The sequence below is a fragment of the Cebidichthys violaceus genome, unplaced genomic scaffold (assembly GCF_023349555.1).
Source record: "Cebidichthys violaceus isolate CVI_PGR_0920_01 unplaced genomic scaffold, fCebVio1.0.p SCAF_92, whole genome shotgun sequence".
Taxonomy (NCBI): domain Eukaryota; kingdom Metazoa; phylum Chordata; class Actinopteri; order Perciformes; family Stichaeidae; genus Cebidichthys; species Cebidichthys violaceus.
In genome coordinates, this window is record NW_027176978.1 from 353,146 (window position 1) to 371,339 (window position 18,194).

At 42.2% G+C, this 18,194-nt stretch overlaps 3 protein-coding genes across 4 annotated transcripts in view; 2 read left to right on the top strand and 1 right to left on the bottom strand.

Annotated features, from left to right (window-relative positions):
• The window catches only part of snx8a (sorting nexin 8a), a 10,950-nt gene extending 6,116 nt beyond the window's left edge, over positions 1 to 4,834 (top strand). Inside the window, exons 8-12 of the mRNA XM_068704475.1 lie at positions 139 to 268; positions 366 to 434; positions 932 to 1,081; positions 2,849 to 2,998; positions 3,429 to 4,834. Coding sequence (XP_068560576.1) covers positions 139 to 268; positions 366 to 434; positions 932 to 1,081; positions 2,849 to 2,998; positions 3,429 to 3,509 — 580 coding nt within the window. The 3' untranslated portion in view covers positions 3,510 to 4,834. The remainder of the gene's footprint in view (positions 1 to 138; positions 269 to 365; positions 435 to 931; positions 1,082 to 2,848; positions 2,999 to 3,428) is intronic.
• On the bottom strand, positions 4,736 to 8,410 carry nudt1 (nudix (nucleoside diphosphate linked moiety X)-type motif 1). 2 transcript variants are annotated; one of them, XM_068704477.1, is made up of 4 exons: positions 8,238 to 8,410; positions 8,000 to 8,159; positions 7,043 to 7,188; positions 4,736 to 5,230 (listed from the first exon to the last, which is right to left on the bottom strand). In XM_068704477.1, exons 2-4 carry the CDS (start codon positions 8,152 to 8,154, stop codon positions 5,058 to 5,060), a joined length of 474 nt encoding a protein of 157 aa, XP_068560578.1. In that variant the 5' UTR covers positions 8,155 to 8,159; positions 8,238 to 8,410; the 3' UTR covers positions 4,736 to 5,057. The 2 variants fall into 2 exon arrangements, with proteins under 2 accessions (XP_068560578.1, XP_068560577.1); XM_068704476.1 differs by having other exon boundaries at positions 8,000 to 8,163; positions 8,238 to 8,408.
• A 643-nt stretch (positions 8,411 to 9,053) lies between these two features.
• On the top strand, positions 9,054 to 17,638 carry mrm2 (mitochondrial rRNA methyltransferase 2). The gene is made up of 2 exons (XM_068704449.1): positions 9,054 to 9,370; positions 10,442 to 17,638. Exons 1-2 carry the CDS (start codon positions 9,082 to 9,084, stop codon positions 10,870 to 10,872), a joined length of 720 nt encoding a protein of 239 aa, XP_068560550.1. The 5' UTR covers positions 9,054 to 9,081; the 3' UTR covers positions 10,873 to 17,638.
• Positions 17,639 to 18,194: the final 556 nt, after the last annotated feature.

Below are 18,194 nucleotides of genomic sequence, written 5' to 3' on the forward strand. Positions count from 1 at the left end.
TGTTAATGAGATTCCAAATCCTCGGTGTTGTTGTGTCTCTTCGTGGTTGTTAGTTTGAAATGAGTTTGGCAGCTAAGATGCCACAATGTCACATTCTGGCCCTTTTTTAATAATGCTTCTCTTTATTTTGTTCATCAGTACTCTGGGCTCAGATGCTTCGACTCTTCCCTCCTTGGCCTCCTCACAAAGCACCTGGGGGACGCTTCGTCAGTCTCTGAAGAGTCTGTCTGTGGAGTTCGCTGTGCTGTCGGACAAAGCCGCCCAGCAGGTACGGCCCTCGGTCCTTCATGCCCACCACCTGCTCTGTCGCGCTTGTCCGAGACTGGCACTGGGTAATAAATGTTGTTTTGTTTTTGTGTCCTCAGGGCAGACGGGAAGAGGATGATGTTGTGGAAAAACTGAATCTTTTCCTGGATTTGCTGCAGTCGTACAGAGTAAGATTTTTTTTTTTTTTTAACCTGAGCATGGACAGGTGGTTTTGTACCGACGTTTTCACATTTCTAATCACAGTCTAATGATGGTCACTTTATGAAGCGCTGCTGTTTTTATCCACCGAGGCAATTCAAATATCAATCTCCTGTTTTCTGACAGAGAGACACAACAAGGAGCTGTGTAGTTGAAGTAAATCCAGGTTCAGTTAGTCATTAATTCAGGATATTATGCAATGAGTCATTTAACAACAATGCACCCTATTTTTTTCATCTCACTTGGAACCGTAGTTCTTAGTAGTGGGTGGTTTGCAGAGATTAAACAAGGGCACTTGTGGGCAGATAAAGTGGCATTTTCTGTAGCCTCTATTAACTGTAATGTGTATGGTAATATCATAATTTGTACAAACAAATCTCCTATTGTCCTTGGCTGTTGTGTGTTGTATAACCATGCCATTTTGAGAGACATAAGCGTCATGTGTTGTTTGTTTTTTTTCCTCTAGGACCTCTGCGAGCGGCACGAGAAAGGCGTGCTCCACGAGCACCAGAGAGCTCTGCACAAGTACGGCATGATGAAGAGGCAGATGATGAGCGCCACGGTGCAGCCCAAAGAGCAGGCGTCTGTGGAGCAGCTGGAGTCACGAATTGTTCAGGTGGTCAATCTCTTTCCCCACTTTTAGACCGTCGGGATGCTTCCCGAGTGATGGCACACTGTGCTAGTTTAGTAGTAGATAAGCAAGAAGCTACATTGGCCCGGGTGTATCTGGCGCTAATACACACACACACACACACACCTCCTAATAGTCCACTAGCCAAAACTCAAATACATGCATGTTTAAACCATGGATGTATAAAGAGAACTGGATACAGTGTTCATTAATAGGCAAGTTGCTCAGTGGCACATGAAGCAGAAAAGGTTAAGACTCCTGAGTATAAAATTCAGATAAAATCAATATTTTAAAAAAATTATCGGCTTTCCCAATGTTTCTATATACAGTTTAAAACGCTCACACTGTTTCATCTTTTCCAGGTTGAGAAATTAAATCGACAACGATACTAATTCTATTGAAGTAGTCATTGTGAGGGGGCTGATACAATGATATTACTTCATGAATAATAACTTTGAATGAACCAAGTGACCGTTTCAAACATGGATACAGAACTGAGTCACATTAGCTTCAATACCAATCATCAGTATTTGTCACCGTTACTGAGTACTGCTGTTGGTTTTCGTCTTGTGACTGTCGTTCCTCTTAGTCAGTGTGGTTTGTGAGTGTTTGCCGTATGCGGTCATGAGTTTCAAGAGTGTCAGTTGGCAGTTTTCTGGCCAATGTACCTTCAGTCTGGGCCCAGAGGACTGTTCTGTCAGTTATTAGCTGTGATTCAATTACTTCAGTGTTTAGATTATTACATCATTATCACAGACAGAGTGTTTGATATGCTGCCGAAATGAGCAGCATTTAGTTTTTTACAGGACATTTATCAAATAAAAGCTGCCGTAAGTCTGATTTAGGCCTCAAAGCAGTTAGAGAATAATTACTGAGTTTCGGAGATTTGCGCATTAACTTGTAGATGTTTGTCGATTGAGTCGCACGAAAACTATTTACTAGTTGCTCAACAGCTAATGTTAGATGTGCTACGTTGTTCAAAAGATGTCTCCACATCTCAGCTAGCAGCTCTACGACTCTGTACTCGTGCACAGTGACGCCTTGAGCTAATTGCTAATCAGCATGCTAACATGCTCAGAATGAAAATGCTAACGTGCCGATGTGAATGCGTCGTTTACCACGTTCACCATCTTAGTTTAGCGCGTTAGCATGCTAGCATCTGCTAATTAGCGCTAAACACAAAGTGTACAGCAGAGGTTGACGGGGATGTCACGAGTTTATAAAGTTATTACAAATCATGCTGAGGGAAATATGATAGTGTGTACCGAATGTAAATATATCTAATGGTTATTGAGACATTTCATAAAAAAACAACACAAATGTGATATTTGAGTAACTGCCAGGGGATCACCAGAGGCAGGAGGAGGATTCATCTTCTCATTTTTAGTCGGACTGAAGTGACTGCATATTCTGAGATTAATCCATCCTGGCTTTTCATTTTTAATATCTGCTCAGTCCTATAACTGTGACTGCAAACTTCCACGAGGCTTCTTCATCAGTGACAGACAGCAGTGTCACTAACAGAGAGTGAGTCGGCGATGAACAGGATTAAGAAATAGTTAACATGTGAATCAAACGTGGAGCCAATTAATGAGCTAATGGAATGATTTATGGACATCTCCCTGTTTGAGCAGAGCTTCATCAGCCTCATCTCTGGTGTCATTTGAGGAAAACGTATTTCTTTCACTGCTCATCATTTGATAAGTGGTGCTAATGTCACACTGAGTTTCTTTTTCATTATTCTGTTAATAGCAAGAAAACGCCATTCAGACCATGGAGCTGCGTAACTACTTCTCCCTGTTCTGCCTCCACCAAGAGACGCAGCTCATCTTCATCTACCTCCCGATCACATCCCACATTCTGGGGGCTTTCGTTAACTCCCAGGTCCAAGGACACAGAGAGGTGAGGCTGCTTGTCTGGAAGTCATTTCTCCACAGACCCTTCAGGAGGGTCAAATCAGCTTTAAATTGGCTTTTAAAGTCCAACAAAAGAACTAATAATGGTGGACGGTATTACTGAAAAGAAAGCCTCTCCTTATGTAACATTTGAGCTGACTTTCATTTCACAGGAACAAGTGAACCTTTCATACACCTCTTCCTGTTTTAAAATCAAATAAAGCACACAGTATGTATTTCTTCGGTTGGATTTTTATTCCAATATGGCAACATTTTGAGAGGGTTTGTGTAGATACTTAAACTTAGATGTTTCCTGAAAAAGGATAACTTGTGAACCACTACAAGTAATGTTTTGAATGCTTAAGATCATATTAGTATGATGAGTTTCAAGGACACAGGTAAAGAGAAGTGGCTTTTTTTTATTGCTTTCTCTCCAGATGGGAGCGGTGTGGAATGAACTCCAGCCAAAGCTCGGATGTCTCTTTGGTGGAAATAACGGATTGAAACCTCCCACCTGAAGCCTGAACACAGCGGAGAACCGCTGCCGCTGATGAGGACCACAAACTGGAAAATAACTTGCTCTGTGAGCTAAAGAAAAGTCTTCTTTTACACAATATACATTTCATTCAACAAGAGTATTTTTGTTTTTATGTAAATGGTTTCTCATCTTACTTTTGGGGGTTTTGATCGTCAACCTTGTGGGTCCATTTAATGAGGAAATATAAATGCTATTTTTCAAGGGACCCGTCAGATGTGAGGGACGACAGTATCTTAATGCGGTCCGTCTCATGTCCTAAAGCACCTGTTTCTAACTTGTGAGAAGTTTTATACACTAAAATAGTTCAGAAACATTGAGAGAGCGACGGCAAGTTTTAGTTTATTAAAGGACGGTGTTCTTTTAAATCTCCAGTCAGAATAACTTCAGGCCAATGTGTGTTTTTTTATACAGATTTCAGTTCATAAGGATGTGTGGCAGTGTACTTTATATGTTTTATGGACAATTTTGCCATTTATCTTACTTTTACAGTCTTTACTTTTTTTGTAAAGCAACATTTTTGCTTCCTCTGCTTAAATTGACTCTGTTTTATTTTATAAGCTACTTTGAAAGGCCGACGCTCCAAGTACAATACTACAGAGAGATTTGAGATTTATTGATTAAAAATGACGACATTTAGCACTAGTGGCATAATGTCAATAATAACACTATAAGATATTGATTTACTACCAAAGGGAAATGATATAAATCCACACAGAGGTGCATAAATCATGTAACAGGATTCCTGCACAGTTTGAATTTAAACCTTTAATAATCAGCACCTTTTGACCACATTATAGATGGAGGCTATTTTTCAGTTCTAAATCCTAATTAAAATTAGTTTTATAACTTATCAGGTAACACAAGATCTGGTTATTGATGAATTCCCTTTCTGCTCAGACATGTCTGCACATTTATAGCTTATCAGAACATTATGTATTTTTCTAAATAATAAAATCAAAGGGACACGTTGCCGTATATATGTGCTCACGTTACCTCACAAACTGATATCATCTCAAATACACCGAACTGACCTGTGTGGAACCGACTGACGCCAACATGCAGGAAATCAGGACATGTGCACATAGATCCACTCTTGTTTCATGAAGAAACTGTGATAATGTGCAAACAGTGTGCAAAAGAAAAATTCATCTGGAATCATATAACTAACCTGCACAGAATATGAAATCCAATAAAATGATTACTGTAGATATTGTACATATTTTATTAAACAAAGTCCTTGTTGAATTGTGTTGAATCAATTATCCTGAAAATGAAATCACAGAATAAATATTTCTGTCAGTGTGATGCTGCTTTGATTGATTTGTATTCCTGTGAAGTGTTACAGGAAACAAAGAGTTAAATCTCCACGTGTCATTTCACATGGAAACCGTTAACGTGGTTCAACTGTAACCGTTTCCTCCCACGACAAACACTGAATAGCAGAACTCTTGCACTGAAGGAAGAACTTTGGAAGGCCGATGCTTTTCTTTTGTCCCAGTTCTAAACGTCCTCCGAAACGCAGGTCTTCTCACAGTTCCTCCACCTCTTCCAGTTTGTGGCTGAGGATCACATCGTGACCCTGAAACTTAAAGTATCCGACAAATTTCTTCTTCTGGAGCATCAGCGGGAACCACAGGATGTCGTCGGCCCACATTTGGCTGAAAGGAATTTGGTCACATTCGAACCACTGAGGCCGCATTTCTAGAAGACAATAGAGGACAAAATTAGTAGTATTCAACACATTTTATCATCTGACACGACCTGTTAGAGGGTCAAGAATTATTGTGTTGATAACTTATTTTTTATTTAACTCATTCTTTCTCTGAACTCCTTATCTGTTCTATACAAGGAAACACCTTTTATAAAGGTCCCACCTGGAACCCTTTCAGAGGGTTGTACCTAAAACGCAACAGAAAGGACTAAAGCTAGATACATCTGGTTCTATAGAGAACTCTTCAAAAGGTGTAATGGTCCAGAACCTTTCCACCTTCTAAGGGTGCTAACTAGAACCCGTTTAAATTCAAAGGATTTCATCTAAAACCCTCCCAGGGGAATCTATCAAGAGCCCTCTTATATTCCAAGGGTTTCATCCAGAACCCACCCACGGAGTTTTATCGAGAACCCTTTTTATTCCAAGGGTTTTATCTAGAACCCTCCATAAGGATCTATCGAGAACCCTTGTCTATTCCGAGGGTTTCATCAAGAACCCACCCACGGGGATCTATCGAGAACCCTTGTCTATGCCAAGGGTTTTATCTAGAACCTTCCAAAGGGATCTATCGAGAACCCTTGTCTATTCCAAGGGTTTCATCAAGAACCCACCCACAGGGTTTTATCAAGAACCCTTTTTCTTCCAAGGGTTTTATCTAGAACCTTCCAAAGGGGATCTATCGAGAACCCTTTTCTATTCCGAGGGTTTCATCAAGAACCCTCCCAAGGGCTGATGTGGTGCAGCTGAACCCACTACAATCATGGTTCACTATCACAGTTTTTTTGGGGGGTTGTAGGCTGGATTGTGGATCGTTCCCTTTTTAACACACTCATGCTTTCAACAATCCTTGAAGAACCATTTCTTCAAAAAAGGGTTCTTCAGAAGCAAACGGTTCTGGGTAGAAGCCTTTCAGGATGAACCTTTCTAGAGTCTCTTGTGAAATCAGTGTCAACACCTCCACATTCTTTCTTTCCACTAACTTCAGCACATCTGCGTTCCCCTCCATTTGTCTCTTCAGCCCTTGGCTGTCTGAGCTCTCTTGACCTCCAGCCTCTTTGGTCGAGTGCTGCACTTTGCTGTGCGTCTCTAAACTTCCCCCGGTCGACTTTGACTAAACTCTCAGGAAACACTTCAGGTCCCTGCATTCCTTCTGCTGGAGGGGGGGGGGCCCTCTTCATCCCTTTGTGTATTTACAGTCTGTTGAACTTCAACTCTGAGAGCAGATTCTCAGAGACTCTTCCTCTTAACTAATGTGCTCTCCCTGCTCACGGGCATGTCTGTGAGAAGCGTTTCAATCAGCTTACTTAGTATTTTCAGTTCAACTTTTAAAACCACATTGACCACGGTGATCCTTCTGTTTTGATTCTCAGAAGGTCTCATTATCTCAACTTTAAGGACGAAGTAGTGGCAAGACGCCAGAACTGTTGTTGAGATAATCTAAGAAGGAAGTCATGATTAAGAGGAACCAAAAGTGAAAAGATTGTTTTTCTGCCGGATCACATGTTTTTGTTTTTCTTTACACATCAGCAACTTGAAATTATGTACAACAATGTGGACTTCTTCTTCCACTCCAAAGATTGTTCTTTTCATGGTAATAAAGGGCAACTTCTATTTTCTAAGTGTTTTAAAACTGATGCCGTTTAATTATCACAGAGCTGTTTTCCAGCTCCGCCGATCCATAATATTTATTATCACTTTTCATAAAACACAAAACCCCCCCCCCCCCGAAACAAACGATGCTGCAACTTTAACACCAGCGTCTTTCTCCACAGTTCAGAGCGGCGCAGTGGAAATCATACAACCTTCCGACTCCGTCGGTTCTCCGTTGTAAGCGTCGGCTCTGAAAACGTGGACGTCGAGCAGCTGCGCTTCACCGACAAATTCAAATTTGATGTTTCCGACCTTCTCGAGAGCGTCCACCGTGAGCCCGCTTTCTTCCAGCAGCTCTCTGGAAATGGAAAAAAAACATCGAATGAATATTTGACGAGGTGGATTTTAAAAACGTAAACTCACAGTAGACTTCACACAAGACACTAAAAGCAAGCAAAGTGATAATATCGGGGGTTTTCCAGACAGAGGATCTATTTGTGGATATTGAGGATTCAAAATCTCACTTTGAAGAGAGCGGCCATCTTAGCTGAACAGTGTAAAGCATCTTCACCCATACAAAGAGTAAGGATCGGTCTCTCGCTTCCTAACACTAACACCGGCTTGAGATGTTCCTGATTTATTTATCCTGCCTGTGTTCTTTGCACAGAGCAGGTCTTTATATCTGAGGGCAAACATCTTGGGACCGGACCCGAGTGCCTTCCTTTAGCTTTGGAACAAACTTCCTGCCGATGACTGATGATCCACAACATTCATTTATTCAGCCAAGCTTTGCAAGCTACACAAACTCACATCTTTAAGTTATTATTCCATCCTCTCGTTTAACGCTTGAACACTGTCACTGCAATGTGCTGTTACATTAAAAAAAAAAATACACGCGTCGGTTGATTTTAAATGCAAAAACACAGCGTTGTTTTTATTAGTGCATGTTAGAGGTGTAATATCTACCATGGCATGATAGAATGCAGCTGGGAAGTTGATTGTGAAATCAATTAAATCTATGAGAAAACACATAATTGAAAGATAAGTAATACTTTGTTTTTCATACTTTTTTTAAAGGAGGAATACATATTCTGCTTTTAAAGCTTGTTTCCTGTCAAACCTGTGAACTGCATCTTAACAACAACAACAACTGGAAAGAAAGTTTTTACCTTCTTGCACCATCTTCAATGGTTTCTCCAGGCTGAACTTTGCCTCCGAACCCGTTCCACTTCCCAGCCCCAAAGCCTCTCTTCTTCATGCCGAGCAGCACTCTGCCCGGCTGGACCACCAGCACCAGGGTCAGCAGCTTGCTGGAGCTCAACATCTCACCTGTCTTAGTCCAGTAAACACAATGTAAACAAAGCCTGACGCAACACGGTCTGATGTTCATGTGCTGTATGAGCTCACCTGTTCAAATGCTGCTCCGTGGTCCCGGAAGAAGACAGCAGAACAATATATATATTATATATTATATAGAAACAAGACTTCACGTTGAAAGACTCCCGCGTGCAGCGCTGCAGACGTCGTCACGTGACGCGCTGACGCGTAGGAGCGCGGATTGGTCTGATCAACGTCAGACTTGAACCGCGAGTTCACAGGCACTTCCTGTAGTAAGCTCAGCTGCCGCGGCAAGTTGTGTCCACAACTGTTTTGCGGCAGTTACCACTCTTTGTGGCATGTGTCAAAATTATTAATAATTGAAAAACAAAAATTATGGCACTTTGTTTTCTTGTGATGATCACTATGAGGTAATCCCAAATTTTAATAGGAGGCTTCTACTATTACTAGCACTAATAATAATAATAATAATAATAATAATAATAATAATAATAGTAACATGTTATTCTTCTTCTTCTTCTTCTTCTTCTTCTTCTTCTGCTTCTTGTTATTTTTAGAATTATTATTTTATAGCACCAGGGAAATTCGGTAAATCAAGATAAGAGTATGATAAGATAGTATTATGTTACTTCTGATAAGATAGTAACATAAGACTTTATTGCTTTCCAGAGAAGAAATTAAAGTTACAGGGCAAAATTAAATTGACTTGACTTTCATGAAAAACAGTTTCCATTTTAAAGACAGAGACGTGACTGTCCCAGATAGGAACTATTGTTGTTAATGTTTTGTAGTAAGGGGACATATAAGAATGACGCACAGTGTTGAGCCAATGGGGAGTTGCATTTTGCACGCAGGCGCAGTTTGCCACACGTTACACATGCAACCTGTACCTTTGACCGCGGTGAACACAGTAATGTGGCGCGTGTCCCTCCAGAGGAGATCTCTCCACTCCTCGTGGAGTTTACTGAAGAAGTTAACGGGGAAAAGTCCCGCCGAGCAGCGGTGGATGCAGCGGCAGCTCAAAGACCCGTATGTCAAAGCTTCCCACGCGCAACACTTCCGGTGCAGAAGCGCCTTCAAGCTGCTGGAGATAGATGACAAGTTCAGGCTCCTGCAGCCGGGATGCAGTGTGGTGGACTGCGGAGCTGCACCCGGAGCCTGGAGCCAGGTGGCCGTCCAGAGGGTCAACTCAGCCGGGACAGGTGAGGGTTTGAGACGGGTCCACACACATTTAAAATACCCTGATGGATGGAAAGGCCTCAATAAAGCACTTTGATCATTATTCATCATTAGTGGTACTGGAGGATGTGGTCATTTTGCACCACATTAACATTACAAGAACACTTATTATACGTTTTACTCTGTAGGCTACGTCTGTTTAAATAATCATTTTCATGTAATGCACAATGTGTTATTGTGGCACAAGTTTGTTAGAAATTATATAATTATTAGATTAATGAAAGCTTTGGAGTTTCTGCTAAAAAAAAATAACCAATAAATAATAATGTAGAGCAATGAGAGACTCAAGTTTTATTCACAAAGCATCACTGTAGTTGACATTCGGCTGTAGCCTCTAAACTTTATACACATGCTGGAAACCCACGTGTGTGTGCTGCAGTTTAATAGTACCTGTGATGTAGAACATAATGTGAAGTATAATTCTTATTTAGTAGATGGATGACACAGCTGTTGTAGTCCATGCAACCCTATCCTTACCCAACAGTGACCTACATTTCTTACTTTTGTCATTCTTTAGATTTGTTTTTCCCCAGCTTGCAGTCAGCCTCTGGTTTCTATTGACTTTATTAAGAATCAACATGCAAACGCGTGTAACTTGTAACATGTCTTCATTCATGCTGATTTTATTATGCAGATTTTTTTTTTAAAAGTCTGATGTTAAATGAGATGGATTTCCAGGTTACCAGGCTGTTTGTTCCAAACTCTGAATCCAACCAACAGAAGCTAAACAACGTTCTGTTATAACTTGAATAACAGCTTTTGAAGGATGTGAGTAATATCAGTCCATGGCCGTTGTAGTGTTGGGAGGTTTTGAATGCATGTCTTTTGGAAGATGTATTTATTTGTTTAGACAGGGATAGAAGTGACAGCTAGCAGGGAGGTAATACTATATTATAATTAGCTCGTATTTGTTACATAACCGCATCGCTTTGTCAGCCTGGGATCCATCAAATCCGATGGAAGAAACCTGTCAACTCTCTCACGTACACACAGAATTATCTGGGTTACAGCTGACAGGTTTTCTTGCGTCGTAGATCCGGCGCTGCCTCGTGGTACGGTGGTCGGCATTGACCTGCTGAACGTACCGCCTCTAGACGGTGCCCACTTCCTGTCCAGCCACGATGTCACCGACCCCGTCACGCACGCCGAGCTGCTGGAGCTGCTGCCCGGCGGCCGGGCCCACGTCATCCTGAGCGACATGGCGCCCAACGCCAGCGGTTTCCGGGACATGGACCACGAGAAGCTCGTCACAATGTGTTTGTCTTTGATAGACCTGGCTGAGAGGGTTTTACAGCCGGGGGGCTCCCTGGTTTGTAAATACTGGGACGGGATCCTCGCTCACAGACTCCAGGAGAGGCTTTCGGGCGCGTTCGGCAAGGTTCAGACTTTAAAGCCCAACGCCAGCAGGAAGGACTCAGCCGAGAGGTATTTCCTCGCTCGAATGTACAGAAAGGCAGCAAAGTGATCATTGGGATCATTCTCATGTTCATCCTGACATGAACAATTTTGTTCAAGATGCTTCCTGGAGACTCACAGACTTGAGTTTTTTTTTTTTTTTTTGATGAGTGAACATGAAGAAGAGGCTTACTTAATACCTTTTGATCAAAAGGTGGCACTGTTGAGGCACCGGTGAGGCTCACGGCTGCAGGCTGCAGACGCATCACACGCTGCTGGATGCTGATTTCTATCCCTGCGAAACGCAACACAGCGGCAGCAGTGAATCAGTGACATGCAAACTTATGCAAGAATCATCAGTGTGGTATTCCTCAAGAGCCCTGTTTTCTCTGAACTTATTGTTTGCCCCACGGTGTTTCTTTTCTACACAGTCGGTTTCGCTATTTGCGTCGTTACAGAAAGTCATTTACCAGTTCTGCTTATGCTAATAATTTGCACTGCCAGCCATGTAGAAATATGTAATCATTCTCTCATTGAGAGCTCATGAAGGCACAAGCTAACACAGAGTCACATCCAGCATGACTAATGGGAAGTGGGATGATACTGAATCTTGGCCCGCCGCGAGTGTTGTTCGGGCTCTGCTCTCTTGACAGCGCAGAGATGTCCGTTTCCTGTGCGGAATATTTTCAGCCCAGCAGACAGATTACCTCTCGAGAGTCTTCTTTAAATCGCAGTGTTGGACACTTCGGGGAAAGTGCTATTTATTCTCTTTGTTTCGTTGCTTTCTCAGCACTGATTTGATTCCGGTGAAGCCGGAGTTCAGAACCACTGGTAATGGAATCAAAGGATGTTTTCTATCAAAGCTGCATTATAGAAGACACAACTCATATATTTGATGTCACAGAGATCTATGGAGGGATTCACAGAAGGGCTTTGCAAATATAACACTGTCTACAGTGACATGTGTACAATTGTTCTTCTTTGACTTGCAGTGTCTCTGTTCATCAGGGACGTAGCAGCTTCAGATCTGGGCTCGGTGCCGTCTCAGTGGGCCCCCTTCTCTTCTTCATACGTCCTTTTTTGGGCAAAAACATGTATTTTTTTTTAGTGGTAATCAGTCATTTTTACCACTTTAAAAGGAATAATACTCAAAGAGAGATGCTTTTACTTTGAAATTTCGCTTTGGGTTCTAACGGATCATAACAGAACATCATTTCCTTCATGGTTGTTTAAGTCTCTGATACTTTGGGATAAGAAAACAACTTTTATTTTCTACACTCAGAAGGGATCACTGCATTTCAAAATAAAAGTCAAGTAAACAAGACTTCACAGGAGTCCTGTTTTACAGCGTTGGCCAGTGTTCACTTTTGATGCACATCTTGTAGCTGCAAATGGTTTCTTGAGGACTCTTTTAGGAGCCGCTTTATGAGCTCATCTTGAATCACATGGTCAGTAATTTGGGAATATGGAGGGAATGGAAATGCTGCTTGATTTAATGAGCGAGCCAAACGAGGCTTCAAGGAAGCTGGTCCAAGCTGGGGCTGTGATTGAATTCAGATACAGTGGAGTATCGCAACATTATGTCGATTCTGAAAAACACTTTTTTATACTTTACCAATAATATTTTACGCGCAAAGATTGGTGGCAGACGGTGCCTCAGAATGCACAAAAAGTAGTGTTGTGATGTTTGAAGCTCCACAGACTGATAACTACAAATGCAGATCTCACTGTTCTGAATGCATTACTACATAGCAGAATTAAGCTATGCGCTAAAGAAGGCGCTAGCAAGTTGTGTTCACTCATCTGTTTTCCCTCAAATTATGGTTATGAATGTCTTGCTTTTCGCTTTAGACGCAATTGGCTGAAAGTCTTTGGATCGACCGCAAAAGCACGCAGTTACTGTGGTTTAACCGTGTTTGCTAATGGATCAAACCATCCGCGGCTCGTAGAGGGGGGGAGGGAGGGCCCACGACTGGCAGCGACATTGTTTTAGATACAAAAAAATAATCCTTTAAACTAGTTTATTTATCCACCGATAATTCACTAATGTCGCTGACGATGTAAAATTAGAAATTACAGATAGAAACAAACTTTTACTGGCGGGCTTCGTGAGTGCGCCCCCTGTGTTCGGGCCCCCAGTAGTTGGTTCCACCTTTCCCCTCACTATGAGGCTCCTGCTCATCCACAGATTAATAACAGGCCTGATAAGCAACAATTAGAGGACGTTATGGGTTATGGATGCTGCATAATGTTTGGAGATAACCTTTTGAGAAGAGGTGATTATACATATGTATTCTTCTTGGGTTTAAGATGAAGTAGATTTAGATAAATGACGGAAGTCAAGTCGTTTATATTAAATTTCCTTCATCTGAATTCATGTTTCTAATAATGTAACTGTATAATCATGTTACTTATTAAAACAAACTGATAGCTTATCACTGTCATTGAAATCATATTACTCATAACTAGATTTTTTTTTTTTTTAAAAGTCCGATCGTTCCACAAAATGAAAATTAGAAGCTTAATCAAGACTAAATTAGCATCTATGGCAGCAAAAAGGACAAGATGGCTCGCATGAATAAATTAATAAGGCTGCTATTTAGCCTTTCTGTCTCAGGAGTGATGAGTAATACAGTAGGAAGTGAAACATTCATGCCTCTCGGTTAAACACACTGCAGAGACTGACCTCCGAATATGATTGTTTGGAATGAATGGCAGCAGCCAAGGGCGTTGATGAAGCTGATAGCGAAGGATGTGAACAGATGACCAATTTTACTTCTCATTACTTGTTGATTATTGAGCCGTTTGCTATTTAGATTCAAATTACTGTGGGATTTATGTTGATTCCGCCGAGCCGAGCAGCCGGGGCTCAGGATGAACGATGATTCATTCGCAGGTTAATTCCTTCTTCTCCGGCCAGCTGCAGGTTCCGATGTAAATATTAGCAAATTTAAGGGAGGGGGGAAAAAACAGTCGCAGATTTCTAAATGTCAGATTGGACGCTGAGATGCTGCAAATCGACTCGAGTGCTTGAATTTTGAAAACAAATCTACCGCACAAAAAAAAAAACCCCTCTCTGAGCTGCTGTGATTGTTTTCTTGTTGAATTTGTTTGCGTGCGGTTGAACAGCTGTTCATGACATCAAAGGTGACGTCATATCCCCCATACAACAGCTGCATGTCTTAAACCCATAGCTGGTAAATATCTCTACGTTCCTTCTTCGGTCAGTTTGTACGTAAGAGGGGATTTATGATCAAGTCACGAGGAAGAAGGTGAGTCTGATCAGCTGTCCCTTTTTAATGAAGTATAAGCTGGAGATGTCTGTGCATGAACACAGTGTTTGTGTTCTCTGACGTTATGTGTCGTGGCGTCGGAGGCCTAAAGAAGAGACAGAGTTAGAAAAGCTCGATCTGTTCCCCCGCATGCATGCTTTCATAAACGCTGCACGGCGTTTTCAGACGAGCAAATGATCACGAGATGCAACAAAAAAAAAAAAAAAAAAAAATGGTTGAAAAAGTGTTTCCTTTCCAAATGTTGCTCCGTCTCTCCAATGGAAAAACAAACAAAGTCTCTGGAATATTAACACAGTGGGAGTCTGAAATTGACAGGAAATTAAAGAAACGGTAATATCATCTCTAACCATCGTGGCATTCATTCCCTCGGCTGACCTGAGCTCCCAAAATGAATTGCCCGTCTGACAACATTCATCACTCCCCGAGCTGAGCCCGTCCCCGAATGTTAGCAGACTGAGCCAAGCAGGCATTCACTGACACAACGTAATGACTGCTATTATGATGATAATTTCATACCATCTTCACGGCCAAATGAATCTGAAATCTCAGGACGGCACGACGAGTGCGACTTCTTCTTCTTCTTTTCATCGGTTGCCGCTTTCACTTTATGATGTCGGGTGTTTCTGCAAGCCGTTTGACGAACATGACACTGAGAAGTCGTCCCCCCCCCCCCCCCGTAAGCAACCGAGAGTCTCAGAAAAAAAAAACGTGGGAGTTTTTCCCAAAATGAAGCATGCCATTTTGAATATTCATGCCCGTTCTGACGTGACGATGGAGCCGCAGCGCCGCGGCGCCTCTCTCACCACCACGGCGTTAAAAGTTTTGCCAAACACTTCCAGGTATTCTGTTCCCGTCACTCAAACGGGACCAACGTCGGTGAATAATCAAGCAATCTTCTCTTGATCTTTGCCTCTTTTTTTTTTTTTTTTTTTTTTTTTTTTTTTTTTTTTTTTCTCGCTGTGCACTTTTGTTGCGTCAGTCCTGCGGAAAAATGTCAGGAACATTACTGCAAACCGGGTGAAGGATTTGTTGTGGGAGGAGGGTTAAAGGGACACGGGCTCAACAAAACACAGGCTACGCAGAACAAACAAAGCGCAGGTTTGCACTCAGTGGCACCATTTGCATCCTCCTATCAGCCAGGCCTGACATTTACTAGCGAGTATGGAAAAGTGACTGCAGAGCCAAAGTGAAAGCTAATGACCTTATGTTAACATTCTCACTGCCAATCTGGGTTTCCTTCAGGTAATGTATCAGAGGGACGTCTGTCAAGCACGGGCATCTGTGTGGAGGAGAAGAAGGATTATATAGAGTTGGTCTTTTTCTTCATTCATTTCTACTGTGTTCTTTGCATTTGCACTCAAACACTGTTTTCTTTCCTTCCACTGATAAACTAGTCATAATTAGTCCTTACTCGGTTCTACGCAGATGAAACACTGAGGCTTAAAGTGGCAGCTTAAAGAAGAGTACAGCTTTAAACCCTCTGGAGCTCATGAATAATAACGCTTCATATCTTCATCATCAGCTGTCCTTTGAAGAGCACAAAGAGAAGATCAGTTATCCGACTCTGTAAACACCTCGAGCGTCTGTAATGCTTAGATCTTATTAATGCGTTTCTAATGAGTCGGTGTGGATTCGATGTTTCCCCCTTCGTTTCGCCTCGTTTCTTGCGCAGACATTGCCCGTTGCCGCGGCAACGCGTGCGTGAAAAACCCGGACGACTTGTTTTTCGTCAAGATACCGATCGGCTTACAACATTTTCAACCTTTGTTGCGGTCTGTGAACGGAGAAGACCGAGGAGGTTCCAGCTGGCGTCAACTCTAAAATACAAAAACAACCTAAAAACTATAAAAGCTCGTCCAGTGAAAGGCTCCGCCCACTTACTGCCATCCAACCGCGGAGCACGGATGTTTTTCGAAAAGATTGCTCATCGGCTCACGGTTAACGTCAGTACATGTGAACCTGCACATCGCTCAGCGGTGAGTTGTGTCTGTATGAAATATGACGCAGTTGTTGCGGCGAGTTTAAAGAGCGACACATTACATTACATTACAGTCATTTAGCAGACGCTTTTATCCAAGGCGACTCACAACAAGTGTGTTCAACATAGGTATTCAAGAGAACTACCAGTCACCAGAAGTCATAAGTGCATCTCCTTGCTTACACAAGCATCTAAGAGCATGAAGCAGAGCATGAGTACGGTGCAGAATGGGGTCCAGCATGCGGATGTGAGGGGGAAGTGAGTTCCAAAAGTGTGGGTGCAGCACAGGAGACGCCCTGGCACCCGTTGTGCTGAGGCTGATGTCTGGTGGTGCCAGTAGAAATAAATACTGCATGAAAGCTGCTGTTGTGAACTCTACTGCACTTCGGTATGTAAATATTTTGACCCAAATCAACCTCTCCATCACAGTACATTCTTCTCAAAAAGGAGACAGAGGAGACGTTCAGATCCGCACGCCGATGCAAAGGAAACTTAAGTGGGATTTGCAGAACAGAATAGTGTCTGATTTAGATTCGTTATAATGAAATAAATACTAATGCTCCGGAACCAATAAAAAAAAACAAAGACAGTATTTATTCATGGCTTGTCAACTGGAACTGGTCTGAAATTATCTTGTCTTTATGGATTATGTATTCAACAGTAAAATTGAAATACTATTTAAAATATCAGACATATCGGATGTTCGTTTACGTAGACATTGAGGAGTCTTTCCTTCTTCAGCTTGGGTCAAAAAACACAGATGTTGGGGGAAAAAAAAAATATATATTTCAGACTTAATTTTGATAGTCGAGAGGTGACGGAGAGAAGGAATGTCATGCGACAAAGATCCCCGGGCAGATTTCCGATGCGGATGTTGCGATTACATGATCGGTGTCGTAAAGCCCCCAAAGCCGCCGTGGCGTCGCCGTGACGATGGTCCGTTGAGACACTTGTTTGTGATTTTGGGCTATGCAAATAACCCTGACTTGAGTTGACGTGGCTGCAACGTTCGCAGTTTCTTTTTTGTTTCACATCTCTGCATGTTCCACTGTGTTTTAAAGGTTGCGGGGCATTTTTTCCCCTTCCCTATCAGGGACATCGTTTCTTCTACGCGAACAAAGCAAGAAAAGGCCTCATCGTCACCCAATGAGTCATCGCTTCTTCAGGAGAGGCAACAGCTGAGCTGCATGCATGTGATATTTCTCAGTTTAAGTGCTCTGTGCAAAGAGCAGAAATATGGAAGTTTTAATGAGGTTTTTGTTTTCTTTTCCATTTAATTAACTTGTCGTGTGTGTGGGGGGGGGGGAGCGGTCTTCTGGGCATCGCGGGGCCGATCTGCTTGCTGGTGGGTTGAAAAAAAAAAAAAAGATGAGGGAATACTACTGGGAATGACGACTGGGCAGGAGACAGATGGTGCAAAGGCTAATTGTGTGACATCTCACTTCATGTAACTGTTCACATATTTACATATTCTACAGAGGAGCTTATGGTATCTGTATTCCCAATCAGGCAAAAGTTGCTGCTTTGCAAATAGTACAAATAAAAACGCACAATGGTCTTGATAACCACTTCTCTTTTATTAACTTGCAAATACGTATTTTCTCTCAGCTGGCAAACACTTTCTCATTTAATTTAGAAAAAAATGTTTTAATCGTTGGGGTAATATTACACTTCTGATGCCGCCATTTCCGTCTCATGGAAGTCTGCTGGGCTGTAATTACATAAATGAAGAAATGTTGATCAAATCCAAGACTTTGAAGTAAATTCCACCCACTTAACATCCCAGGTAATGGCTGGAATCCCTCCTGGATTACTTGGAGAGCGAGAGAGGAAGCAGGGGAGTCTTTTGCAGTGTGCTTGCTCATTAATCTTTCCAAAAGATGCTGAAGGCAGGACTTGACATGGTTGTGCGGTGGGCTCATGTCAGCACTGTGTGCAGAGAGCCGGCTGCACAACCAGCGGCGCTGCTTTTTGTTTTTTTTTTTGTTTTTTTTTCTCAAGCAGAATGGGAGAGAGATCGGTCTCTCTGCTTCCTCGGGAGCTCTACTGGTTGTTATGGTCGACTCGTCTCATTCCTGGAAGGTGTAAAACTTCTACCAGCAGGAGGGGAACACAGCACTT

Coding starts and splice junctions, on each gene's coding strand:
- nudt1 (XM_068704477.1), bottom strand. CDS start 8,154: ATGTTGAGCTCCAGCAAGCTGCTGACCCTGGTGCTGGTGGTCCAGCCG. Junction 7,189..7,999: donor ATTGAAGATGGTGCAAGAAG/GTAAAAACTTTC, acceptor TTCCATTTCCAG/AGAGCTGCTGGAAGAAAGCG. Junction 5,231..7,042: donor AGAACCGACGGAGTCGGAAG/GTTGTATGATTT, acceptor ATTGTCTTCTAG/AAATGCGGCCTCAGTGGTTC.
- mrm2 (XM_068704449.1), top strand. CDS start 9,082: ATGTGGCGCGTGTCCCTCCAGAGGAGATCTCTCCACTCCTCGTGGAGT. Junction 9,371..10,441: donor GGTCAACTCAGCCGGGACAG/GTGAGGGTTTGA, acceptor CTTGCGTCGTAG/ATCCGGCGCTGCCTCGTGGT.